At 40.0% G+C, this 27,813-nt stretch overlaps 1 protein-coding gene across 1 annotated transcript in view; it reads right to left on the bottom strand.

Annotated features, from left to right (window-relative positions):
* The window catches only part of TPRG1 (tumor protein p63 regulated 1), a 155,173-nt gene that overhangs the window by 89,138 nt on the left and 38,222 nt on the right, over positions 1-27,813 (bottom strand). Inside the window, exons 2-3 of the mRNA XM_065943421.1 lie at positions 23,384-23,617; positions 12,403-12,494 (exon numbers count right to left, since the gene is read on the bottom strand). Of these exons, the coding sequence (XP_065799493.1) occupies positions 12,403-12,494; positions 23,384-23,608 (317 nt within the window). The 5' untranslated portion in view covers positions 23,609-23,617. The remainder of the gene's footprint in view (positions 1-12,402; positions 12,495-23,383; positions 23,618-27,813) is intronic.

Raw genomic sequence — 27,813 nt, forward strand, 5'->3', positions numbered from 1 at the left:
GAAAAGATTTCCCTCTGATTTTTTTTTTTTTTTACTGTTTTTGTCATGAATGAATGTGCTGAATTTTGTCAAATGCTTTTTCTGCATCAATTGATCTGATCATATGATATTTCTTCTTTAGCCTTTTAATATCATGGAGCACATTGATTAATTATCTAATACTGAACCAAACTTGCATCCCTGGAATAACCCCACTTGATGGTATACACTTACGTTTTTTATATTGCTGATTTCTGTTTGCTAATGTTTTGTTAAGAAGTTTTACATCTATATTCATGAGAGGTATTGGTCTGCAGTTTTATTTTTGTACTGTCTTTGTCTGAATTTAGTATCAGGTTAAAACTGGCATCATAGAATGAGCTGGGAAGTGTTCCTTTCTCTTCTATTTTCTGGAAAAGAAAGAAAAGTGAAAGTCACTCAGTCCTGTCTGACTCTTTGCAACCCCACGGACTATACAGTCCATGGAATTCTCTAGGCCAGAATACTAGAGTCGGTAGCCTTTCCTTTCTCCAGGGGATCTTCCCAACCCAGGGATCAAACCCAGGTCTCCCAAATTGCAGACAGATTCTTCACCAGCTAAGCCACCAGGGAAGCCCAAGAATACTGGAATGGGTAGCCTATCCCTTATCCAGTGGATCTTTCCAACCCAGGAATCAAACTGGGGTCTCCTGCATTGCAGGGGGATTCTTTACCAACTGAGCTATGAGGGAAGCCCATTTTCTGGAAAACATTATGTAAATTGGTATTCATTCTTCTCTAAACATTTAATACAATTCTCCAGTGAGAATTAAACCACCTGGGCCTAGATATTTCTTTGGGGGAAGGTTTCAATTACAAATTTAGTTCCCTAATTATTAAATTAAATATCTATTTCATCTTGGGTGAGTCATGGTGGTTTGTGTGTATTGAAGAAATGGTTCATTTCATCCAAGCTGTCAAATTTATAATTGTTAGCCATAATTCTTTATTATGTCTCTGTTTTTTTATCAGGTCTGTAGTGATACACCCTGCTTTATTCCAAATATTGATAATTTGTGTCTCCTTTTTAAAAATTTTCTTTGTCATTCTTGCTAGTAGTTTGTGAATTTTTTTAAACTTTTCAGAGAACCAGATTTTTGTTGATTGGGTCCTAGTATTGTTAAGTTATTCTAAATCTATGCTGAATTTCTGCTCATTTTTATATCAGTTATTGAAAGAATGGTCTCAAAGTCTCCTGGATAATCATGGATTTTTCTATTTCTCCTTTCAGTTCTATCAGTTTTATTTCACATATTTTCCAGCTCTATTATTTGTGCATACACATTTAAGATTGTTCTGTCTTCCTGGATGAAAGGATTGACCCTTTCATCATTATACAATTTTTCTCAATTTCCCTAGTAATTTGATTTGCTTGGAGGTCTTCATTTTTATAATTCACATAGCACATTTCAGAAGCCACAGTAATTCTTAAACTTGGTAATTCTTTCTATTGAACATATAGTGGAAGTAGAAGCTCTTTTCTCTTCGCATTGATTACTCTTCCTAGACCCAACCTACTTTCCCTACATCAGGGAATTTTGGGATAACCTAGGGACCCCAGAGAGTGGAAACAATTTCCTCTTTGTGAATCAGGCAGCATTTTTATTCATAAAAGACTATAATAGTTGTTTGTATAACAGCTGTAAGTGGATTGATATGTATGGCTGTAAATGGACTAAATGGATTGATAGCCTCCATATTAAGGTTGAGGTCTTATTTGTTTTCTTTACTAAAACACTTATTGGCAGTCCCCTAAATAATTGAGACTAAGTTTAAAAAGAGCCTCTTGATGAGGGTGAAAGAGGAGCATGAAAAAGCCAGCTTAAAACTCAACATTCAAAAAACAAAGATCATGGCATCTGGTCCCATTACTTCATGGCAAACAGATGGGAAAAAATTGGAAAAAGTGGCAGATTTTATTTTCTTGAGCTCCAAAATCACTGTGGAGGCTGACTGTAGCCACAAAATTAAAAGACATTTGTTCCTTGAAGGAAAAGCTATGACAAACCTAGACAGCATATTAAAAAGCAGCAACATCACTTTGCCAACAAATGTCTGTATAGTCAAAGCTATGGTTTTTTTCTGTAGTTGTATACAGATGTGAGAGTTGGACCATAAAGAAGGCTGAGCACCAAAGAACTGATGCTTTTGAATTCCAGTGGTGAAGACTCATGAGAGTCCCTTGGATAGCCAGATCAAACCAGTCAATCCTAAAGGAAATCAACCCTGAATATTCACTGGAAGGACTGATGCTGAAGCTGAAACTCCACCTGATGCAAAGAGGTGACTCACTGAAAAAGACCCCGAGGCTGGGAAAGATGGAGGGCAGGAGCAGAAGGGGATGACAGAGGATGAGATGGTTGGACGGCATAACTGACTGAATGGATATGAATTTGATCAAATTCTCGGAGACAGTGAAGGACAGGGAAGCCTAGTGTGCTGCAGTCCATGGAGTTGCAAAGAGATGGACTCAACTTAGCGACTGAAGAGCAACAAGTTTAAGTTACTGGGCAATTGTTTCCAGAATCTATTGCCTTTCTAATAATGTGAACATCTTATGTGATATCTTTCAATAAGATAGAAATGCTTATATATTGGTCTTGAAGGAAACATAAAGGCAGTGGTGTGTTGTAAATGGTAAGCATATTCTAAAACAATAATATTAATAATGATGATGCCCTGATGTTGTTTCCTTGGTATAAATTCTTCTGTCATGACTGATTTCAAGATACCAAGGTGAGGTCACAGGAGCTGGGATTGGAAGAGATGCATACAGTTGGCCATCTTGAGTGGGAGAGCTGAGCACACAGCACTGCATAAGGGGATGAAGAGGAGCCAGTGGAAGGTAATGGGAAGTGACAAGGTGTTGGCAAACTGGGAGAATATACTCTAACAGAACACATTCAAATTCAAATCTTTAAAAAACTGAGCAGGGTGGAAATGGCTTATGGCTCTCTAATTTGTGACTCCAAAACAAAATATATGGTCCAGACTCCTTAGTCTGGCCTGTGAAGTTTTTTTATTTCTGGTTCCTTTCAAGCCTTTCTAGCTTGTTTTTAGTCCTCTGACTCTTATTATTCACTGTAATCTGGCCACATTGAGTTGCTTATGGTTCCCTGAGCCTGCCTCAGTTATTGCACAGATTCCCCTCTATCCTGGGATGTTCTTTCCCATCCTATCTTTCTGGAAATTTCTCTTCCTCCCTTAATCCTGGTTATCCTCCTGATCTATGTCAACAATACAGACACAGTGAGTTCTGTGCTCCCACAAAATTATTTGCCAGATTGTGTATCAGTAAGTATCATACTGTGCTGCATTTCATTTATACATTCTCCTTCCCAAGACTGAGAATTTCTTGAAGATGGAAATTTTGTCTTACTTATTTCTTTATTTTCATCATTTAGGGCAGAGTTTGACTTATGTAAGAAGCTCAGTAAACACATAAATGCATATACACATGAGTGACTATTAATAGTAATAATTATTATCAAAGAAAACTCTTGGGTGGCACATACTATATGGCAAAAAATTAGTGTAAGCATTGTATATATATTAAATGATTGAATTCTTAAATTAATATCCTTCTTTACACACCCATTTTAGAAGTGGTAGAATTGAGGCTCAGAGGATATAAGAGACTTACATACCAAAGTCACATTAATAATAACGTTACAGCTGGGCATTTAGCTCCATCAGACTTTATCCCACCTCTTGGCCTTTCCTGACTCCTCCTTAATTGTTTAGCAGTCTTGGAAAAACAAAAACACTTGTAAGTATGTTTGTGACTACAGTAACTAAATGCCCTCACTGTCCTGTAATTCAGGTTACTCAGGACCATTAGCTTTCTAAATGAGGCTGCTACCATGGAAGAATTTAGAGAGAAAAGCAACGTGTTTAATTAGGTGGTTGTTGATAACCCTGACCCAGGATAAATGGATTCTGGCGACAGAAGTGTTTTTGTTGCTGCCAGAGTCCTGCCACAGGTCATCACCATCTTGATAGATTTGAGGCCCTTTTCAGCCCGAGTGCTTTCACTCAAGGATGCAGGAAGTGTCACTGGGGGTTGAGCTGCTTGGAGGTCCAGGGTAATGGAGGCAGGACTCGATGGAGGGACCCCACTAGTGTCAGTGAAGAGTTTCAAGCAATAGATGTCTCTACCTGCATTCGATTGAAGTCAAGTCCATGGTGGATTCTGAGCCCTACCACATGTCAGACACTGGGCTAAGTACTGAGAGGTGGGCAGAGATGGGTTTGGACAAAGGTGAGCCAGAATTAGGCCCTGACTTAAGCGGTGCTTTCCTCAAAATGAACTATATTATGTTGTAGAAGGTGAGCACAGAGACGGAAGAGAAAATTATTCTCACTGAATCACTGTGGAAAGGTTTTATGGGCATAGTATCCCTGCAGGACAGGAAAGGTCTGAAAGAACAGGTTGGAGAGATAGCATACCAGATAGAGCAAAGTAAGTGAGCCCAATCATGAGGCCAAGGCATAGTGTCAGGAACTTTGGGGAATCAGCAGGCAGTTCTATTTGACTGATAGAATTTATTAAGGGGCATAATAATAAATAAAGCTGGAAGGGGAAATGCAGCCCGTGACATGACCTAAGTGAGAGAGCAGAGCACATAGTACTATGTCAGGGGATGAAGAGGAACTAGTGTAAGGCTCTTAGCCAGTGTAAGATCTTAAAGATGCAACAGAAAGGCATGTAGGCAGTGAGAATTCACTGATGTCCTCAGAGCATGAGCATGAAAGTGATCCAGACTGATGCTTCCCAGAGGTTAATTACAGGAATCAACTGGGAACCCTGTGAAAATGCAGACTCAGGTTCTGCATGACTGGGGTGGCCCTGAGTGTCAGCATTGCTAACAAATTCCTAAGTACCGCTGCTGCTGTTGGGGTGATGCTAAGACCACACTTTGAGTAGCAAAGTCTAGAAGAGCTGGAAGTATGCAAAAATGAGTGGGGTGGGGTAGGAGATACATTTCAGATTGTGAATTTGCATTTCACATTTATTATTCATGAATGAAATGCTCAGCAATCCCTAGTTTCACAGTTTGTTTGTTTTTTGTTTTGTTTTGTTTGACTTTTTTTTTTTTTTAATTATTAGTAGCAATGCTTTTCATTACAAAAGTAGTTCAGTGCTCCTAATTAGACTGTGACAAGATGAAGCACAGCTGACTTTGGCCCAACAGCAGCAGCCACCATTCCCTACAGGTATCTGACTTTTTAGTTGATTCTGGGGAAAAGACTAAATAAGATCAAATGGACAGCACAAGGCCAGGAAGGTCTGGACAGGAAAAGAGGAAAAGGTCTCGATCCTGCCCAGCAAATCTCAGTCCTCCTGCCTGCTAACAATAGACAATCAATAAAGAAACAGGACACAGGCCCAAAGATCATTTAACCAATTTAAACCGTGGTGATAACTGTGTCAGGAGATGAAAAATCACAAAAGGCAGCGAGAGCAGAGCAATGAGAAGACAGCCTGGCTGGGCGAGCGGTCCTGTGAAGCCGGGTCCTTCTGTAACCCTTAATAAGTGGTTGCCTTGAGATAGGTCATTTAATCTCTGGGTTTCTTCATCCATAAAATAAAGCCAGTAGTTCCTCCTTGCTTTCTCCTGCAGGTCTGTTTGAGGATCAAATATGAACTCAAGTGTGAAAGTGAACATAGGCACTGCTTTGGGGATCAGTTAACTCACTGGCACCCTAAACCTAAGCAATGGTTCCCAATCTCCTGGGCCTCAACGTTGCTTTGCTCCCAGGACGCTTCACCTTTTATATAAACATACAGCATGGTTATTGCTTCTGGGAAATCATCCTGAATTAAGCAGAAATGCCCTGCACACTTCCACTCACCCCACCAAGCCCGCAAAAATAGAGTTGAGTTTATCCATTGAGTTGCAATCTGATAAGGGGCACACATGGAATCTGAGCACAAAAACAAACAAAAGAAAAAAGAATATTTTTGCAAAAGTCAGAACAGCATAATGCATTGGAGCCCTATTTCTGCTACTTTAGAGCTGTGCTATCCCTCTTTTTTTAATTTTTTTTATTAAATATAGTTGATATATAATGCTATGTTAGTTTCAGGTATATAGTAATTAGTTATGTATGCACGTGTGTGTGTGTAATAACCTCTAATGGAAAGAGTATAAAAAATTTTACATATATATTCCATTACAAGTTATTACAAGATATTGAGTATAGTCCCTGTGCTATCCAGTAGTCTTTGTTGCTTAAATATTTTATATGTACTACTCTTCTGAACTTTGATCTCTTCATCTGCAAACTGGAAGTGATGTTTCTACCTAAGACAATTGCTATGAAGAATGAATTAAACGAAGAGTAATTTTTAAGCTATAATTTTTTATATAACTATTACTTAATGTTTTTTGTCAAAAACAAATGGAGAATGTTGTATATATTTTCATTTCTCTTTCCAACTGTGAAATATTATTCTAGCCTACTGGTAAATATCCCTTACTCGGCACTTCAATTTTAAAAGAAAAATATAAACCTCTACACTTGTGTAGCCATTCACAGTTTAAAAGCAACTGTCCAGTACTTTACAAAAATTACATGATAACTGAGAAGAATATGAGGAAAAACCTAAGAAAAATTCCATTTAGAGATCATCAAAATTATATAAATTATAGCAATATAATGGCAAGCACATAGAAAGCACTTATCACAAAGTACAATTTAAGTACTCAATAAATGTTATCTATTAATATTATAGCAATCATTGACAAAAATGCATGGAGAAGAGCTGGAATGATATATACCAGAAATTAACAGTGGCTGTGCTTCTTTCAAGAGCAGAGGATTTCTAATTGATTAAAGACTGTACTAAAACAATTCACTAATTAAAAAAATGATGGAAAGCCCATTCAGCTTCACCCAGCTACACTGACCATAAGCAGCAGAGTCAGGAATCAAGCCCAAGTTTTCTGATTTCAAATTCAGTACTCTTTTTATGATACTAGGCTGCTTCCTTGACTTTACCTCATTTTACTGTCTATCTGTCCAACTTGGGGAGCTGGATTTGACTAAAGCCATGGATAAAAACCTACATGGGTTTCGGGAGAGGTAGGCTATGAAACATGCTGAAAGTATGAAGATGAAGAGCAAGAGTTACTTGATCCCAGCCACTAGAGGCAAGTCCTCTCATTCAGGAATAAGAGGAATAAGAACAACAACCCCAACACTACTTTACACTAATGTGTGTGGAGTGAAGATCCCATCTCTTCCCACCTCCCTAACCACCGCAGTCAAAGACATCTTGAGTACTTTTGACTCAAGAGCCACTTCATTCCATTGTATCACGCTTTTTGAGACTCCATAGAGTGTCAAGTTGTTCTCTTGGGGCTGGCTTAATGGATCACTTCTAAAAGGGTACACACTATTTAAAAAGTCCTTTCCCAGAAGGACCAAGAAAGACAGTGCGAGTAGGAGGATAAAGTTAAGACAAACATCATCCTGTCTTTGTCGCTATAGAGGCTTATAAAGTTCCTAAACCGGCTGGGCTGAAAACTTGAGTCTCACTTGGAGTCTCCTTGCTTCATGCTGTGCTAGGTGACTTCAGTCGTGTTCAACTCTTTGTGATTCTGTGCACTGTAGCCCGCCAGGCTCCTCTGTCCATGGATTCTCCAGACAAGAATACTGGAGCGGGTTGTCATGCCCTCCTACAGGGGACCTTCCCAACCCATGTCTCTTATGTCTCCTGCACTGGCAGGTGGGTCCTTTATCACTAGCGCCACCTGGAAAGCCCTTCTTAGGGCATTCTTAATGGTCAGCGGACTGGGATCTCTCTGGAGGTGACTGCATCTCTCACTTTCCTTTTGGTCTCCTTTTGGTCTCTCATCCTCCTTGTAGTCTCTACCCAAGTGCCTTCAAACTTTTGTTTTTCCAATTCCACTGAATGATTCATTTGTATAAATTTAGAACATCACAAAGAAGCTCACCTGAACTAGATTGAGTGATATCCCCCAGGAAATGCCTTGACTGGCTTAATGTTATTTCGTGCCCTTATTTCATGCATAGATAGACCTTCTGCAACATTGCAGCCTCTGTCTGGCATTCATCTTTCCTCAGTCACCTGTCCAGACTTCATACATTCATCACTGAAAAGATGACTCTTTTGCTGAATTGGATAACAGTTTTTGAATACTGGAAGAATATTTTCTGAGCCTTTTTTGTGTTATGGCAATATCATAGCCACACACACACTTTTAAACTTAATCTGCATCATTAGCATATCCTCCACTCCTTTCTTAAGTTTAGACAATTAACAAGACAATAAAATCAAACTCTGATCTCTAGAGTTTGCTTCTTTCCATGCTATAATTGCTGCCACCAATTCCAAGCTACCAGCATGACATCACTGAACATGCAGTTGGTGAAAGATGAGCACACTATCATATGTTATTTCCACCACACAAATAGAATAAGTAAAAATAACCCCAGGTTCCCCAGGTGCCACTAGTACTAAAGAATCCACCTGCCAAGGCAGGAGATGTTAGAGATGTGGGTTTGATCCCTGGGTCGGGAAGATCCCCTGGAGGAGGGCATGGAAAAACCACTTCAGGATTCTTGCCTGGGAAATTCCATGGACAGAGAAGCCTGATGGGCTACAGTCCATGGGGTCACACAGAGTCAGACTCGACTTAACAACTAAAACTACCACCACCTATACTACTTGGACAGCAAGAAGATCAAACAAGTCCATCCTAAAGGAAATCAACCCTGAATTTTCATTGGAAGGACTGATGCTGAAGCTGAAGCTCCAATACTTTGGCCACCTGATTGAAAGAACCAACTCATCAGAAAAGACTCTAATGCTAAGACTGAGGGCAGGAGGAGAAGGGGGAGGCAGAGGATGAGATTGTTGAATGGCATCACCAACCCAATGGACATGAAATTGAGCAAACTTAGGGATATAGTGAAGGACAGGCAAGCTTGGTGTGTTATAGGCCATCAGGTCACAAAGAGTTGGACTCGACTTAGCTATTGAACAACAACAACCAACCTACACTACCTTAAAAGAGTTTTTACTATTCATGATTCTGAAGATGGAATACTGATTTGACAGCAGACATTCTTTAAACCACTGATGAGCAACCAAGGATTTCTCATTTCTCCCCAGAAGAAACTGAAAGTTGATGTACACAAAACCCAGTCATTTCTGTCACATACGAAAAAGTGTTATGCTTGAAAAGAGTCTTGTGTGGTTGGTAAGTTTGGGGAAATTGGTCTATATTACAGCCACTGAAACTTATAAGAATGGATGGTTTTATTCCACTAGAAAAACAAGTAAAGGGGACAAGAGTAGCCCGGGCTCTCACCTTTCAGGGCCCGTGTATTTATACATTTGTTTTGTTTAGTCTTGTTGTTGTTATTTTGGAGGTTTGGTTTTAGTTTGATTATTTTTGCTGTTTTTTGTTTTGTTTTGCTTTTTGCTGCACTACAAATGAACAGAAGAGTTAAGTGTGATAAGTCATTCAAAACCAGTATGCATGGCTTTCTTTTGACAAACAGCTTCCTATCTTCTGCTTGAACAGTCACAGTGTCTGGGACCTCATTCATTTAGTCCAGATGCCTGAACTTCTTTACAACTGGCACCTCTTTCCATTACAAGTAGGCAGTCTGCTCAAGCTCTAAGGATTAACAGGCAAAGGAAGGTAACTGGCAATGTCTTACTCTGGTAGAAATGACTGAAATCAGATCTTCTCTTGAAACTTGCTTTTGATGGAGGGTCATGGGAGAAGTAAAAGAATTTTAACAGAGAGGATGACTAAAAAAGAACACAAAATCACTACCATTTAAAAAGGAAAAATGGGTTTCAATGCGCACAGGAAGAAAGCCTGACAGCAAATAAGCAAATGTGACTGTTTGAAATTCTACATGCATGGAATACACACATTATTGTTGTCCTTGATATAAATGGATATCACAAAATGAAAGCAAAACAGAAAACCAGTTGCTTGGAAAGTGCTTACCAACACTTTGAGCTTCCTATTAGGTTCAGAGCTAGGTACAAAACTTGAGTCTTGGGGGTTAAACTGTTCATATTTATCTGAACACTGCTTGGTTCAGCATCCTAGTTGATATTTAAGCAAGCACACAATTATGGAGTTAAGCCTCAACACAGATCACACAATCAGATTTATCTTTGGTCAGTTGACATCTACAGGCTATTGTAATCACTAAGCAAAAGCATTCAAACAACTAATAAATCAGGTCAAATAAAATCAAACAAAATAGGCACTATTAAAGAAATGAGAGAAATGAGAAAGTCGCTCAGTCATGTCCATCTCTTTGTGATCGCATGGACTATAGAGTCCATGGAATTCTCTAGGCCAGAATACTGGAGTGGGTAGCCTTTCCCTTCTCCAGGGGATCTTCCCAACCCAGGGATCAAACCCAGGTCTCCCACATTTGCAGGTGGATTCTTTACTTGCTGAGCCACAAGGGAAGCCCATTAAAGAAATAACTGATACTATTATTAATATGTGAGAGTTCACACAAACATCCACCACTGAATTTGAAAGACCACATTTGTGCATCCTTTCTTATAAATGAGATACTTTGTAGAAATGAATTAGTTAAGTGTTTACCTCTGATGTAACCTTCAGAATTTAAGTAGACATCTATCCTAATCAAGGCAGGCTTTTCGTTTGCACAAGTCATACTCTACCCTGCAAATGAGAGGTGGAGAGTGGAAAATAATGATGATAGAGCTGGAAATGGATAGATAGAAATAAAAGTAGAGGCTACAAACAACAAAAACTAACTATTGGCTTACCAATAGTACTTGTGAACAGAGAAAGGACACTGATATGCATTGAAAAGTCATATGGGTTGGGAACTTTGCTAAGAATTTTACGTTATCTCATTTAGTCATCCTAACACCTCATCAAGTATATATCATTAGCTCTAATTTATATATTAAGACACAAATGCTCAGAAATTGTCAGGTTGGTTTTCAAAATTCATTTTAACTCAAATATTGGAACCCATTTGAAACAATGATATCATGTGGTGGTCAGACAGATGGAAACAAGTTATTTGGTTCTGCATTTCATTGATTTATTCTGCTTGCCTGGATGATTAAACATTCCAGAGTTGCCCTCCTAAAACTTCATCAAAGAATATGTCCCACTCAGAGGTGAAAGACTAAATGATTTTTCACTCAAGTTATAGGAGTTACTGAACTTTTCTGCTGAAACCTCTGGAGACCAGAGGTTACCAAGAAAACTTACTGAACCAATTAGGTATCTGAAATGGAGTTCTAACTGCATTCTCCTCTTAATATTATGGATTCTGCAGAAGAAAAGACATGCCTCTTACCCTTATTATGTGTATATTTTACCTATTATTGTAAAGACCATGACTTTCCTAATATTTGCCTGGTGGGTAAAGTAAAGGTCACATAGACACTAGAAATTTGGGGAGGACAGAAAGGTCACCATCTCCATGGTGTCTTTTGTAATGAAAATCCTTGTAGCTAAGATTAAAACTTGAGAGTGAATAGAGTAGTCAATAAAGTGACAAGGACTTAAGTGCTAGATTTGGTTTTTATCCTAACTCTGAACAAGTGGCCTGTCTTTTTTTGGCAGTGGTGAAGAAGGGGTTCTATTTGTTTATTTTTAAATTTTTATTTCATGTTGGAGTATAGCTGATTAACAATGTTGTGCCAGTTTCAGGTGTACAACAAAGCGACTCAGTTATATATATACATGTATGTTCCTTTTCAGCTTCCTTTTTCCTCATTTAGGTTATTATAGAGTGTTGAGCAGAATCCCCTATGCTATACAGTAGGTCCTTGTTGGTTATCTATCTTAATATAGTAGTGTGTACACGCCAATCCCAATCTCCCAGTCTACCCCTTTCTACCAGGTGGCCTGTCTTTATCCTACCTGATTTTTCCTAGCTTTTTGCTCAAAATTCTCATTGTATATGTTGACCTCACCCATCCTCTTTCCCAACCCTCCTTTCCGCTGTATCCAGAGTGGGATGGTTAGTAGCCTAGTATGATTGGTGAAAGAGTGCTTACAAGAGACAGAGATTTTTGGAACAAGAGAGCTCAGTTAGGAGGCTAATGCAATCGTCCTTGTGAGAAATGGTCATGCCCTGAGTTAAGGTAATTGCAGTGATGGTTGAGAGAAGCAACTAGTCTGGAAAACAGCTGTAGCAGTCAAACTTGGTCATAATATCAGCCATGGGGCCCCACAAGACTTTACTCTCCAACAGAAGAGTCATTGATGATCTCTCTGTAACCAGAAGAAATTCTTCCAGAAATTCTGGCCATCTTCTATTCTATTATGGTGTTTTCAAACAAAAGGCTAGATTTCCATTGCCCTTCACTTAGTCACAATTACTCACTCTGTCAAGAGCCAGAAGCCTTGAATTGTCTCTCCAGAAGTCTTGGTAATGTGGCCTTTCAAGTCTTCCATGGCAGTCTCAATGACGCCTGGCTGAGTAGGAAGAAGAAAATACCTAGTTTAGAGAAAACTGAGTCCCCTTCATGCTTACAATTAGCTACCATATCCCAGCAACTCCTCCAGAAAGTTGACCAGAAAAGATAGTTCTTGGAGTAACCTGTTGGCTGTTGGCACTGCCTGCCAGAGAGCTTAGTCTGGAATTCTGGTATTTACTAAGCTGCTCTCCTTGCACGGGACAAAAGTGATCTGGGTCCTATAAGCCTTCCATAATCTTACTCTCACTTGTTCAAAGAAATTAGGATCACTGTTTTCAGAGGGCCAGTTTTTCTGATAAACAAATATGTTTAGAATGAAATTCAATGCATTTAGCAGTATGTATTTTTTTTTTAATCAAACTTTTCTCAACCCACTCCAGTACCTTTGCCTGGAAAATCCCATGGACGGAGAAGCCTGGTAGGCTATAGTCCAAGAGCTGGACACGACTGAGCGACTTCACTTTCTTTCTTTCACTTTTCTCTCTTCAAACAGTACATGGCAGTAAAACATAAAGGAAAAACCTTTCAATGTTCTGACCTTAGTTCTGGTTCTGGGAAATGAACTTTTTTGTCTCCTTACCTCTCTTTCTTCACCATTCTCCAAGTAGGTATTCCTACTATGAACCTTCCACTAGTTTAAAAATCGATTGACATTCCTTAACAAGAAATTCATTTTCCTAGTGGCTGAGCAGTAAAGAAGCCTCCTGCTAATGCAGGAGACATAGATTCAATCCCTGGGTCTGGAAGATCCCCTGGAGAAGGAAATGGCAACCCACTGGAGTATTCTTGCCTGGGAAATCCCATGGACAGAGGACCTTTGGTTGGGAAGGGGGTGGGGGCAGGGAGGGCACTGTAGTCCATGGAGTCATAAAGAGTTGGATACAACTTAGTGACTAAAGATCAAGAAATACATAGACGCTCAAGCTTAGTGATTCTTAAACTTCAGTGCCCATGAGAATCACCTAAAATGTGTTTTTAAAACACAGATTTCTGGGCACTGTCCCCAGAGTTTCTGATTCAGTCGTTCCAGGTGGGCCTGAGAATTTTCATTCCTATCAAGTTCCTGGGTGATGATATCGGTGTGGGACTCTACTGTAAGAACCATTGTCCTCTAGGCAGGCACTCTCAGCCTTTGTTACTCATCAGAATCACCAGGGGAGCTTTGGGAAATTCTAATGCCGAGGCTGTACACAAAGCCAATTATGTCAGATACTCAGTGGGTGGGATTCACATAACAGTACATCAGGATTTTTAAAAACATCTTGGGTAACTCCGGTGTATAGAACCACTACAGCTCAGGGCTCATCAATTACAAGCCATTTCATTTTATAGGTGTGGAAACAGGGGTCTGCATATGGAAGTAACTTGTCAAGCTCCCTCAGCTAAGATGTGACTGACACAAGACAGGAAACCTAGACAATCCACCTCCAGGCATATGACACAGCGCTGATCTCACGCCCAGCCCTGGAACGAGTATGTTACAAGCTCTCATATAGTCTCTATGTAATAGGGATTTATACTAAACACCGAATCTTCCATAAATATTAGCATTCCTAATCCTCCTAGTTTGAGACCTTTCCTGAAAGGAAACAGGGACACTAGCCTGGCCAAGACCCATTCAAATATATTTTTCTCCCAGAGGTGAGTGGGTTGTAGGATTTGGGGTTGCTTATTTTCTCAGCCTTTGATAAAAGGCTTTGAAAAATGTTGACCATAGAGTCCATTGGTTAAGAAAAATCTTACATGAGTCCACATGTAAAATACAGGAAAAGAAGTAAAGAATTCGCCTGCAATGTGGGAGACCTGGGTTCGATCCCTGGATTGGGAAGATCCCCTGGAGAAGGGAAAGGCTACCCACTCCAGTGTTCGGGCCTGGAAAATTCCAAGGACTGTATAGTCCATGGGGTCGCAAAGAGTCAGACACAACTGAGCGACTTTCACTTTCACACTTTTACTTTTCTCCCTCCCTTCCAATTCATTCCACACAGTCCAAGTCCTCCTGGAAATGGACAGGATAACTACTCAGAGTTGGGTGACCTGGGTTCATATTCCAGATCTGTCATGAATAAGTTCTTTGACCTCTAGACAATGATTTACTGTCCTTGGCCTCCATTTCTTTATCTATAAGACAAATGAGTAGACTGAATCAAAGATTTCCAAGCCAAGCTGATGATCAAAACCTCCTGAAAATCTTTAAGAAAATATAATCACAACCTTTACACTGAGAGATTCTGATTTCTCAATTTTAACAAGTTTCCTGTTGAATTGGACAGTCAGCCAGGAGACTGAATGACTTCTGACTCTTTTGTTATCCTCTACTGCTGGTTGAAGGGCTGTCAGAAAGCTAATACAGCACCCCAGACCTGCTGAACCTGATGTGTTATGAAATCAATAAGTTCTGGGACATTCATTAAATATGTTTTGTGCTCCCATTGACACAGGAGGTTGTATCAACATCACTGATCCAGTCCCTGTTGGCTCAGACGGTGAAGAATCTGCCTGCAACAAGGGAGACCTGGGTTCAATCCCTGGGTTGGGAAAATCCCCTGGAGGAGGGTATGGCAACCCAATCCAGTCTTCTTGCCTAGAGAATCTCCATGGACAGAGGAGCCTGGCGGGTTACAGTCCATGGGGTTGCAAAGAATCAGGCATGAGGGAGTGACTCAGCACAGCACAGCAGGTAGGACTGGTCTATGCTTCATGGAAATCTCCTGGGATTCTGTGACAATTCTCTCATCACTCATCCTCAGCTCTCCATGATGCAGCCTGACTCTACCAGGCTCAATGGTCAAAGTTCTCTGAAAAATGATATTTTCTTTGATGTTTCATCATAGCTATTTTTCCTGTCTCTCTTCCTGTATCCGTGTAATTTCTTCTTCAAGCTAATATAACTTGGTAGTGAAACTAATACCTTTCAGAAGAAAAAAAAATTGAAGTAGAGTTGGAGAATAATGAAATAATCCTGAAATAAGCATTTTGTTGAATGCTTTTATACCAGGCACTTTGCCAAAAATATGTAAAGACAAATAAAAGAATGTAGAATTTTTCAAAACTTTACTTGTCTTTTCTATGAAAGGCAATCAGAAAAATCTATCAAAATGATCCTTTGATCCACACATTCCATTTCTGTGAAGTTACACTACTGACGCTCTAGCATACGTACAAAATGACATATGCATAGTTTCCTCTGCAGCCTGGTTTGTGGATAGCAAAAACTTGGAAACCATGCAAAAGTCTATCCATAGAAGACTTGTTAGGTATATCATAGGGCACACATGTGCAATGAAATATGATAAATATGTAAAAAATGAATAAACATACTATGAAGCAAGGGCAAATATGTCATCATTTGTGTAAAAAGGAGGAGAATGGATAAGAATAAGTATTTTTGTTTGTTTGTACACACCTGAAGTCACTCTAGAAGGATACATAGAAAATGTTAACAGGTAGTCCCTACGGGTAGGAAAGGAGCTTGATGGTGGACACAGAGTATACAGGTGTTGTTTTACTATGCATCCTTGTGTGGATGCTCAACTCTTTTCTCCCCCATGGACTGTAGTCCACCAGGCTCCTCCGTCCATGAGATTTCCCAGGCAAGAATACTGGAGTGTGCTGCCATTTCCTACTCCAGAGGATCTTCCCAACCCAGGGATTGAATCCACATCCTCCTATACTGAGCCTCCTGCATTGCGGCTGGATTCTTTACTGCTGAGCCACTGGGGAAGCCCATTGTTTTACTATACATCTTTGCAAAAGTTAAAGGTTAAAAGTAAAGTGTATTCTTTAGAGAACAGTTTGGAAACCTCTGAAGTCCTATCCGTACTCATTGCCTGAGTTCTCACCTTCAGTAGAAACATTGATCACGCCTTTATGGAACAGTTATGCATCATGTCCTGATAAAGTATTTTACTCTTCTCTATTTGTTACTATTGGTTACTATGATACATTAACTTCAGCCATTTACTGTCAAATATACAATAAAGTGTGTGAACCTTTTGACTTGTATCCAGGACAAGGTTTTTAAATCTCAGCCTTTTTGGTTGCTATGAGACCCTCCTCAAGTCACCCTGTCATTCCACAAATCAGTCTACATGCATTTGTTAGATAGATGAGATACCATTAACTGTAACAGAGCTGTTTGGAAATGCCAAAAACATTGATAACGCTGTGGAATAAAAGACTCCATTACCATTCTTCTTGTTAATACTATGTAGAAGGGAAACCTTTGTACCAGAATCAGGGGATCAGATGATTACTACGGGAGAACAATTACCTCTGAGACTCCTTGAAGCCTGAGACTCAAAGGAAAGTTTATTGGAAAGATATGTACTCATCATCCAATCAAAGAAAGGTTAGCTAGAGAGTACACATGCATTCCTAATTCTAAGTTTTAAGAAAAAAATCATTAGGGGGTCCTTATTTTTAAGTCATTACATGACATAATGAGCAATAGCTTCTCTGATGTCTAGCCCTAAATAGTTTCAGTAAAAACAAAGGTACTGAAGAAAGTTCAAGGACATAAATATTTGTTGTGGTTGAACTTATTTTATTTTGGAGTATAGCTGATTAATAATGCTGCAATAGTTTCAGGTACACAGCAGAGTGACTCAACCATACATATAAAAGACATATGTATTTGCCTGCTTGCATTTCCTTGAGCTAGACTAGCCTGGGAGCCAATTGTCACACAAACAGTATTTATGTCTGCTATTAACATTTTCCCTTGCAATGGATTCTTTAGCCAGACAGTGAAAAGAAAGGACAGAGTAGAAAAGAGTTCTCCTAGGGACTTCGACACAGTCAGCTCTCTCTTGCCGGTATCAACATCCTCAGAAAGGGTTTGCTTTGTGGTAAATTCATAAGGTCAGAAAATCAGTTCTGAATTGAACCTGATTCATAAAGTCCAGGCAAATTTGTCTGTCTCTGAAAATGAAAGAAATAATTCTTATCTCATAATTTGAAGGATCTATGCTCAGATAGAAACATCAACTTTTATTACCATCTTCAAAGCATTTCAGTGTAAGGAGGGAAATCCAGAAACCTTCTGCCCAGTGAGATATATAATTTCTAAGCCAGAAGGAAGCTCACACATACAATAACAATACAACTAATATATTTAGTTGCCCCCAGTACAAGAGCAAGACACGGGGAAGCCTATAGTAAGAGAAGAGGGAAAAGGAGCGTATGAAAGCCAAATTAGTGTCATGAAGGCAGTGACATCTTGCCACACAATGGGAAGTCCCAAACCTGCTTATTAAAGACTCGTTGCTCACAATAGAACACAGACTATAAAAAGGCCATGGGGAACCATTAATTAAATATTAAAAGATCAAATAGTTTTAGTCCCATTAGTTTGTATGTAATTTACATTCTCAAGTATAAATTTAGAGATAATTCCCCATCTCTAATCGCTTTCAACTTTCTGATAAGGTATCTGCAAATATAGAGTCCTACAGGGAGTTTAAATATATCTTTCTCCATGCAGATCAAGTATTGTTCCTTTCATAAGAAGTTGCTTTTGAATATCACTCTCCACAACTAAAGTGATTATCATAATATACCTCAAGTTATTAGCCTTGAGGGGTACTTTTGTTGAGAGAAGGCAGTAGGCCATTTTTAGACATGTCTAAGCAATAATAGCAAATGAACAAAAATAGGAGGAAAAGGTTATCCAAGCAGACTGATAGCAACTGGTTCAAGCCCTCATTATGTGACTCCTCACTCATTGTCCAAGGTCAGAGGCAGTGGATAGGTGGCATGAAGTGCCAGGAATCCTGGGTTCCAGGCCTGCCATGGTCCCTAAGTTGCCAAAGAAGAGAAGTCACATCAGATTTGTGTGTCCTAGGCATAGGATTAGATATTCTCTGAGGTCCTTCCTGGCTTGAAACAAGAATGTCGCTAAGCCATATCGGAAGGGCAAAGTTGCAGTAAATAAACACTCGTCTGGAAGATTGAGGAAAGAAAGCAACAACACAGAGTGACCCATAAAATAACATAAGAGGTTTAAGCGACCAGATTAACTTGTTTTATGACCAGATATTCAGAGATGTGATCTAATGAACAATGTTATGATGCTCAAAATGTCTCTTGTTTGCCCTTCTGCTGCTGCTGCTAAGTTGCTTCTGTCGTGTCCGACTCTGTGTGACCCCATAGACGGCAGCCCACCAGGCTGCCCTGTCCCTAGGATTCTCCAGGCAAGAACACTGGAGTGGGTCACCATTTCCTTCTCCAATGCATGAAAGTGAAAAGTGAAAGTGAAGTCGCTCAGTCATGTCTGACTCTTCCAGACCCCATGGACTGCAGCCTACCAGGCTCCTCCATCCATGGGAATCTCCAGGCAAGAGTACTGGAGTGGGGTGCCATTGCCTTCTCTGCTTGTTTGCCCTAAATTATCTTTTATTTCCATATCCAACTTGAAACTCATATAATTGATCCTCTCTCTTCTTATAGCATTAGGTGTCCATACCTGGCAGCTAAGAAACTGAGTCCATCTGCCTCAGTGAGCCAAGGAATAACTTTCCCTTCCAAATTAAAAGATATGAACAAAAAGCAGCCTAAGTATACAGCAAAACTTAAATAAATTGTACTACATTTCCTTGATACTTCTCTGGTAGCTTAAATGGTAAAGGATTCGCCTGCAGTGCAGGCTATCTGGGTTCAATCCCTGGTTTGGGAAGATCCCCTCGAGAAGGGAATGACTACCCATGCTAGTATTCTTGCCTAGAGAATCCCCAGGACAAAGGAGCCTGGTAGGCTACACTCCATGGGGCTGCAAAGCATAGGACATAACTGAGCAACGGAGCACACACAACAGATGTAACCCTCTGTTTTGCACAATGAAATGTGCATGTAAGACAAAAGTAAGAAAGGATATTCACCAAAATGTATAAAAGCATATTTACATATTTTTGTTAACTTTGAGCTGTGGAATTATAAACCACTTCCAGTGAAATTACTTTAAAACCTTACGATAAAATGCAGGGCCAAGAAACTTTTCTACTCAGTCTTACTGCTCTTTTGCATTTGCAACATAGCCTTAAAATTCTTACACTGTAATAAATTGATTTCTTTTAAATCACTGCATGGGATCAAGAAGTACGAATGGGAATTGGGAAACATCAACTCTAAACCCAACTTTGGGACTTAGCTTCTTGGGCAAGTCCGTGTGCACTAAGCATTAGGAATTCAGGTGAGCTTCTGCCCTTCTCTGGGTCTTAGCTGCCACTAAAAATGAGAGTGGTGACTAGCAACTTGGTGTTTAAAGTGTGATCTGTGGACAGAAAGCATGAGTATTTCCATAGAATGCATATAAATGCAGAACCTAAGGCCTCACCCCAGACCTACGGAATCAGACCAATATTCTAACAAGCTTTCCAGGTAGTCTGTTTGCATGGAAAAGCTGAGAAGCACTGCACCAGATCATCACTGAACTAGATCTCTTCTCAGCTCCAAGAAGTGATACCTTGTGATGTGATTAATGTTTCATAGGTCTGAGTCATTCACAGTCCTGGTCTGATTTAATTATCTGAGAAAATGAGTTAGCTCCCTTCATTTAAATCTCTTTGTTGCTACAGACCCTGTATGTCTACAATTATATCTTACTTTAGAGGTCATGGTGAGGTCATGGGCATCTTAATGCCATTCCTTATTATCACTCACAGAAATGTGAATGCCAAATTAACCAAAAAAAAAAAAAAAGAAAAAAGAGGAAGAAAGTGTTTAGAATAGCAAGAGATGCTGTTTCTGAAATGTTAATAGATGTGTCTCACACTGTACTAAGAACACTTTAAGAAGTAGCTTATTTAAACTCTCGGATAAAACTGACATTTTATCCAGACTTTGAAGAGAAGAAATTTATGTATACTTATACAGCACACACACACATCTCCTCCCATTTCCTCAGCTACCACCACATCAGCATATCTGTGGTTTACAAGGTAGTAAAACCAGATCATTCCGTTATTTATTTGAACTAATATTTATCATTGTTTCAGTCGGACCAACAATCTCATTTTCATTATCCTAGAATGCATTAAAACACATTCATTATACTCATATGCTAAAAAAAAATAAAATAAAATAAAAAAACAAAACCAAAAAAGCCTCTTTATATTTTGTCTCTTAGCCTAAAGGAAAGTAAATGCTGATTGCCTTGGGAATGTAGCCCTCACCGTTACCTCCTAAAGAGCCCTCATGTCTACTTCAGACTCACTGACAAAATTAGAAGAAGGTTTTCCTTTCCAAGCTCTTGAGAACTTAAAGTTGTTTTCTATACACCTGGTGGAAAAGATGTTCTTCACAAGAATCAGAGTCAGTGATAGAAAACCTTTACTAATACATCCTAAGTTCAATTGTACTTTATGGTAGAAAGACCACCGGACTTAGAAGATAAAGAAAGTCTAGCTGCAGCTCTTACACTAATATCATATGACTTAGTCACTTAACTCCTCTGAAGCTTCAGTGCATTTACTCCTAAAACAAGACTGGTAAGCCTTTCTCTGCCTACCTCACAGTGCTGCTCCAGGGGACTGTCTCTCATAAGCTACACAGAGCCACACAAATCAAAGCATCATGTAAACAAATAAATAAAAGCTCAGTTGTAACTTTACGAGAATTTACAGAATCCTTGTAAACCACAGATCTGTGTCAATTTAGCTAAGCTGTAACTACATTTTCTAGAATTCCCTTTCTTGTTTGCTTCCAAATTAGTGTTGGCCACAACAGACATTTGTGTCAGGCTTGAAAGGTAGAAGTGAAACATCAGTCATGTTCCTGCTGAAGATCAGGGCAGACCAATCAGACCCCATTGTTCAGAGCTGCTGATCTCTTGTTTTCTTGATGGCATGAATGGGAGTGGGGGAAGCCCCTGGACCTATAGCTTCTTTTGTTACAGTCAGACTTCCTCCTCAGATCCCCCTTCCCTGAACTGAGAAAGTGTGCAACTCACTCAGTGGAGACCACTGGCTTTTCCTGAAAATGACTCACATCTTCAAGTCCAAACTTGGTGGGAGACCAACACAGGTTCCATTTTTCTGTGATGAGTGCTGCTGGATCAAAAGGAATTCTAATTCGTCCATGTAGGTTCCCCTGTTCCCTAGTTCTACTACACAACGGCCAGTTGGTTGATGTATAACACCTCCAGACCCATCAATAGATGCAAAGACAACAGTTTTGCGTAGATTTCTCAGGCAGCTCTCTTAATTGTACTAGCTTCCAATGATACATCTCTTATTCTGTATCATTCATCACTGCTCTTCTCTCATCTAACCCTGGTAGATACATCATCACTATCAAAAAAATGGACATTCTAAGGGATGCTTTAATTTTTATCCCAAATATATCTTACAACTAAACTTTACATATTCAAAAAAGTTAACATGCTTTGGAAAACAAGCCATTTGCTTTACATATGCAGAAACACACAAACACACACATAATAAGGAACACGCCAGCACTTTGCACATATGAGTCACTGGATATAGCTAAGACTCACTGAATATGGGTAATGTGGATATATGTTTTCAAACACACACACACAGTCTCTTTAGTTACAACTTTATCTTAACCAAAGATTAACTTTAAAAGCTAGAAAATCCAAGTTCATTAATTAAAACATTATAAATAGCCTCAAACTCTCAGCCACCACTTATTTAGGAGGTTGAGTTGAAAAAAAAAAAGTCAGTAAAGAGATGCTCCATGTAAACATGAAAATTCAGATGGTCTCTGCCACCACAGTGTACAATCCACAGTTTAGCGTCCAACTGTTTATAGCCTATGAGCTCACTGCTAGTGTGTTGACAAAAAAGTTAAAGGATTGGTAAAGCAGATCTGCACATGGTGATTGCAGCCATGAAATTAAAAGACTCTTGAGAGTCCCTTGGACTGCAAGGAGATCCAACCAGTCCATCCTAAAGGAGATCAGTCCTGGCATTGGAAGGACTGATGTTGAAACTGAAACTCCAATACTTTGGCCACTTTATGTGAAGAGTTGACTCATTGGAAAAGACCCTGATGCTGGGAGGGATTGGGGGCAGGAGAAGAAGGGGACAACAGAGGATGAGATGGCTGCATGGCATCACCAACTTGATGGACATGAGTTTGGGTAAACTTCGGGAATTGGTGATGGACAGGGAGGCCTGGCGTGCTGCGATTCATGGGGTCATAACGAGTCAGAAACGACTGAGCAACTGAACTGAACTGAACTGAAAGCAGATCTATAAACAGGAAGGAGAATTCAAGACAGAGGAAGGTACTAGAAACCAAGGATGTTTCTACTTGATCCAAATGTGAGAAGTCTGAAATATTTTTAACATTTGGATATATAAACACCATCCTCATTATGCACCCATCTATTTACTCCCCAGCTTTGATGCACAGAGAAGAACTGAGCTCCAGACTGCAACTCTCTATTTGGAACGAAGTGCCTGCCCCTACACTGTACTACCAGCATGCCCTGTATACCCTTGAGGTTCAGGTATTCTCAGTAAGGCTTTCTCTTCCATCACTCAAGTCTTTTCCTAACATAGAGCAAATACTCCCTCTGGGCTCCCAGCTTTATATTCTTCTAGCAAGTCTGGTTTTCTCTTCATGGAGCATTAACTTACTGAGGTCAGGTTTAGCAGGAATACAAAACTGAGGAGCCAAAGACCCATGGGAGCTGGAGGACCTGCTTCTCTGGTGGTCAAAATAGACCCATAACTTTTCTGAAATTCAGCTCCTTCACCTGTAACATTGAGATAAAGATGCCTACTTTACAGTTATTGTAGCTATTACATGAGATAACAAATGTGAAAACAGTTGATAAAATGTGGTATATGGAAGAATAATAGGATTTTAAAGAGAAGTCTTATGCAGTATTTAAGAACACTAAAGGTTTTATGATTTTACCCGAGTGACGAAGTACTTCCGTGAGAGATAAGGTTTGTGATAGGGATTCGGGTAGAGAGTGGATTCAATCACACTTGGCAGCCTTGAAATCTGCTTTGGCGCTGGGACCTCTGTGTCTGGCTCCCTCTTCTCCATGGACAGCTGATCTGTCTCAGAAGGTTGGTCATCTTCCTCTCGCTTCAGAGACACAGGCTGGAATCCCTCAAAGCTCCCAGTTGTTGACATTTCTTTAGCCTAAAACAAAGAAACAAAATTCTCAGGGAAAAAAAGTCTTAACAATGTGTCTTAACTATGGCAAAAAAAAGCTCATGATGAACAACCAACACTCCTGAAACTGACAAACCCACCTCGTGTTAACCGAACAGATGCACTGACGGATGGAGTTCAGTAACACAGACTCTATGATCATCAGGGGACATTTACCAGAGGACAGAAGCAGAGATTCTCTGGACAGAAAAAAAGAAGCTACAAGTAATTCCATTTTCCCCATCTTTAATTCCATGGAATAAGAAGGTGAACAAGGAAAGAATAATATGAAATTATTATCACTAGACAATTTCTCTTCAAGTTTTTGTAGTGTGTTTTCTTGAAAGTCTACCAGCCTGTGAGCTTATTTAGGAGTTAAAAGCAATGATAATGCATTTTCTTATGTACTTCTTACTAATAGGGCACAGAAACACTTAGAACTGAGTGCTTCTTTTTAGCTGAAAAATTGCAATTCTAAAAATGTATCCTCAAGGACATATTGTACAACACAGGGAATATGACCAATATTTTATAATAGCTATAAATAAAATATAATCTTTAAAAATTGTGGATAACTACATTGTACACCTACTACATATAACATTGTACATCAATTATACTTCAAAAAGAAATTTTTTAAGTAAAAAATAAATTAAAAAATAAAAATGTATCCTAAAGAAGTAATTTAGACAAATGCCTAAAGATGTAAATATAAAAAGCCATGCATTACAACATTGTGTCTAATAGAAAAAAAGAAAACATAACTTCATGTCTAACAGCAAAGCATTGTATGTAATAGCAACATCAGACACTCACAGAACATTGTGTCTAATACTAAAAATATTTATAGTGAAACTAAGTATCCATCATCAGATAATTGGCTAAAACAAGTTATACCACACAAATATAATTTGATCATCAGAAATGTGAGAATATATTTTTACTACAGAATGATGTCCAAAATGTAATGCTAATGGAAAAAGTAAGCTATAAAATATTATGAAAAATGTTATTCAAATTTGTTGCAATAATTCAGAAAGAAGGAAGGAAGGGAGGGTGAGAGGGAATGAGAGAGGTAGGAAGGAAGGGAAGAAGACACAATACCTAAACTTGCATACATGTATACATGTATGGTAGGACAGAGGTTAGAAAAAAACTCTGAGAAGGAGTAAAATAAAATATTAACAATGATCATCTCTGAAAATCTAGTGGTTACCAATGGGGAGAGGGAAAGGGAAAAGGACCTGATAGGGGTAAGGAATTATGAGGTATCAGTTACTTTTTCTGGGCTCCAAAATCACTGCAGATGGTGACTGCAGCCTTGAAATTAAAAGATGCTTACTCCTTAGAAGGAAAGTTATAACCAACCTAAAGAGCATACTAAAAAGCAGAGGCATTACTTTGCCAACAAAGGTCCATCTGGTCAAGGCTATGGTTTTTCCAGTGGTCATGTATGGATGTGAGAGTTGGACTCTGAAGAAAGTTGAGCACCAAAGAATTGATGCTTTTGAACTGTGGTGTTGGAGAAGACTCTTGAGGGTCCCTTGGACTGCAAGGAGATCCAACCAGTCCATCCTAAAGGAGATCAGTCCTGGGTGTTCATTGGAAGGACTGATGCTGAAGCTGAAACTCCAATACTTTGGCCACCAGATGCAAAGAGCTGACTCATTTGAAAAGACCCTGATGCTGGGAAAGATTGAGGGCAGAAGGAGAAAGAGATGACAAAGGATGAGATGGTTGGATGGCATCACCGACTCAATGGACATGGGTTTGGGTGGACTCCGGGAGTTGATGATGGACAGGGAGACCTGGCATGCTGCGGTTCATGGGGTCACAAAGAGTCAGACACGACTGAGTGACTGAACAGAACTGAACTGAACAACTATGTATGGGCTTCTCTGGTAGCTCGGTTGGTAAAGAATCTGCCTCCAATGCAGGAGACACCAGTTTGATTCCTGGGTTGGGAGGATCTGCTGGAGAAGGGATAGGCTACCCACTCCAGTATTCTTGGGCTTCCCTGTGGCTCAGCTGGTAAAGAATCCACCTGCAGTGCAGGAGACCTGGGTTCGATCCCTGTGTTGGGAAGATCGCCTGGAGAAGGGAAAGGCTACCCACTCCAGTATTCTGGCCTGGAGAATTCCATGGACTGGGGTCCAAGGGTCACAAAGAGTTGGTCACGACTAAGTGATGCACTTTCATCTACTATGTATAAAATAAAGAAGCTATGAGGACATTGTATAGCACAAGAAATAAAGCTTATATTTTATAACTATAACTGGGGTAACCTTTAAAAATTGTGGATCACTATGTTGTACACCTGAAATACATATGGTATTGTATATCAAGTAGACCTCAATTTAAAAAAGACAATGATTGTCTCTGGATGATAGAGTTATACGTGATTTTTATTTTCTGTTTTCATAAGTTTCTGGATGCTTACAATGACTACCTCTGACCTAACATAAATAGAAACACAGTAGATTCACTAATATTTTGTAAATTAAAAGAAGTATCACAAAGCAAAACAAAATAGAAGCTACATGCTAGGCTAGCAAAAGGTGTCCTCAATCAAGTGGCCTTTCTCAAGCTGAGGCCACATAGTTTCGGCTACTGTGCACACATGCCCAACACTATGACATAGGAAGTTCTCATGCCCACCGTCACCATGGGACTGGGAATGCCATCTTAGTCTTAGGGCTCCCTCCCGCAAATTCCATTTCCTTCCTCCTTGTGAAACAACAGAAGGTGAGAAGTGGTGCCTACCCACAGCAAACTTACATTATTGAAACTGGGAATAATTAGAGTAGTCAAGGGTGGTAAAATAGTACTACATGTAACTTATTGCCTAACCCTGGATACTTCTGAGCATGAAAAAAGTGCTATTAACACTTATGCTAGGATGATAGGTGTAAACCAGCATTGTCTCAGGCAAATGTGGACATACACAGTCACCTTGAGGGGCTTGAGCAAAGGGAACACATGGCTGGGCAGAGACTCACAAGCAAAAAGCCCTCTGCTGATCACATTAGAGGTTATTTCCTCTGATTCTCCCAGCAACCGGAGAGTGATGCATTTGTTTCCATCTGTCTGAGGATCCCAGAGTTGGTGGGATGCCACCCCCCGACCCCTGCCCTGTCCACAGCACAGGTGGTGCTAGCAGTAAAGAACCTGCCTGCCTATGCAGGAGACATGAGACACAGATTCAATCCCTGGGTCAGGAAGATCCCCTGGAGAAGGAAATGGCAACTCACTCCAGTATTCTTGCCTGGAGAATCCCATGGACAGAGAAGCCTGGTGGTCCATAGAATCCATAGGGTTGCAGAGAGTTGGACATGACAGAAGCGCCTTAGAAAGCATACACGCGTGCACCCATGCATCCCAGGGCACACTTGGAGAGTAGAGAAAACACCTGGACTCCCACTCAGGACTCCCAACCACACTCGAGGTCGCCAAGCCTGCCAGGATGCACGTGTCTCACAACAGGAAGGGCTTCGCTGAGTTTTCAGATAAGGTTTTCAAGTTATTGACCTGTGAGAAATACAAGGACACGCACGGAGAAGCAGGAGAATTTGTGTGTGTGTGTGTGTGTGTGTGTGTGTGTGTGTGGAGGCATTGTAGCCTCCCTGTTTGCTGCATGCTCTATTTTTGCAGGTCTGCCACCTCTTAGAGGCTTTTGGAAGGAAGTGTGTTTCTAGAGTTCCCTGTAACCTGTGAAGGAAGATTTGTGCCTTTGGGAAAGGAAAGCCTGCTTCTGTATTTGCCGCACTGTGTGAACTGGAGCCTAACAACAGACATCTGTGAAAAGCTCCAGTGCCTGGAAAACAGAGGGAGGATTTAATTAGCACCACTTCCTCTCCCTCAGGCTGTCTTCTCTGGAAACACTTGGGGATGAGAAGCAAAGCACTTAAGAGACTGAGCTTTTGAGGTCCAGGAAAGAAGGAAACTCTCCACCGCTGCCGTTAGAGTCTGACAGCCATGAATAGTGGAAAAGCTCAGCCCGGCGACCTCAGTCCAGAAGGAGTCCAGCTCTGTCTCTAGGGACATCTTCGCAAGGACAATGAACTTACCTCCCTTTAACAACTTCCAGGATATAAGAGGACTGCCACGCATTGAAGCAGCCCCCTCCGTGCCACCTGCCCAGACACTGTTTATTCCCAGTTCAGTAAGACATTCCATCCTATCTC

Source organism: Muntiacus reevesi, chromosome 8 (assembly GCF_963930625.1).
Source record: "Muntiacus reevesi chromosome 8, mMunRee1.1, whole genome shotgun sequence".
Taxonomy (NCBI): Eukaryota; Metazoa; Chordata; class Mammalia; order Artiodactyla; family Cervidae; genus Muntiacus; species Muntiacus reevesi.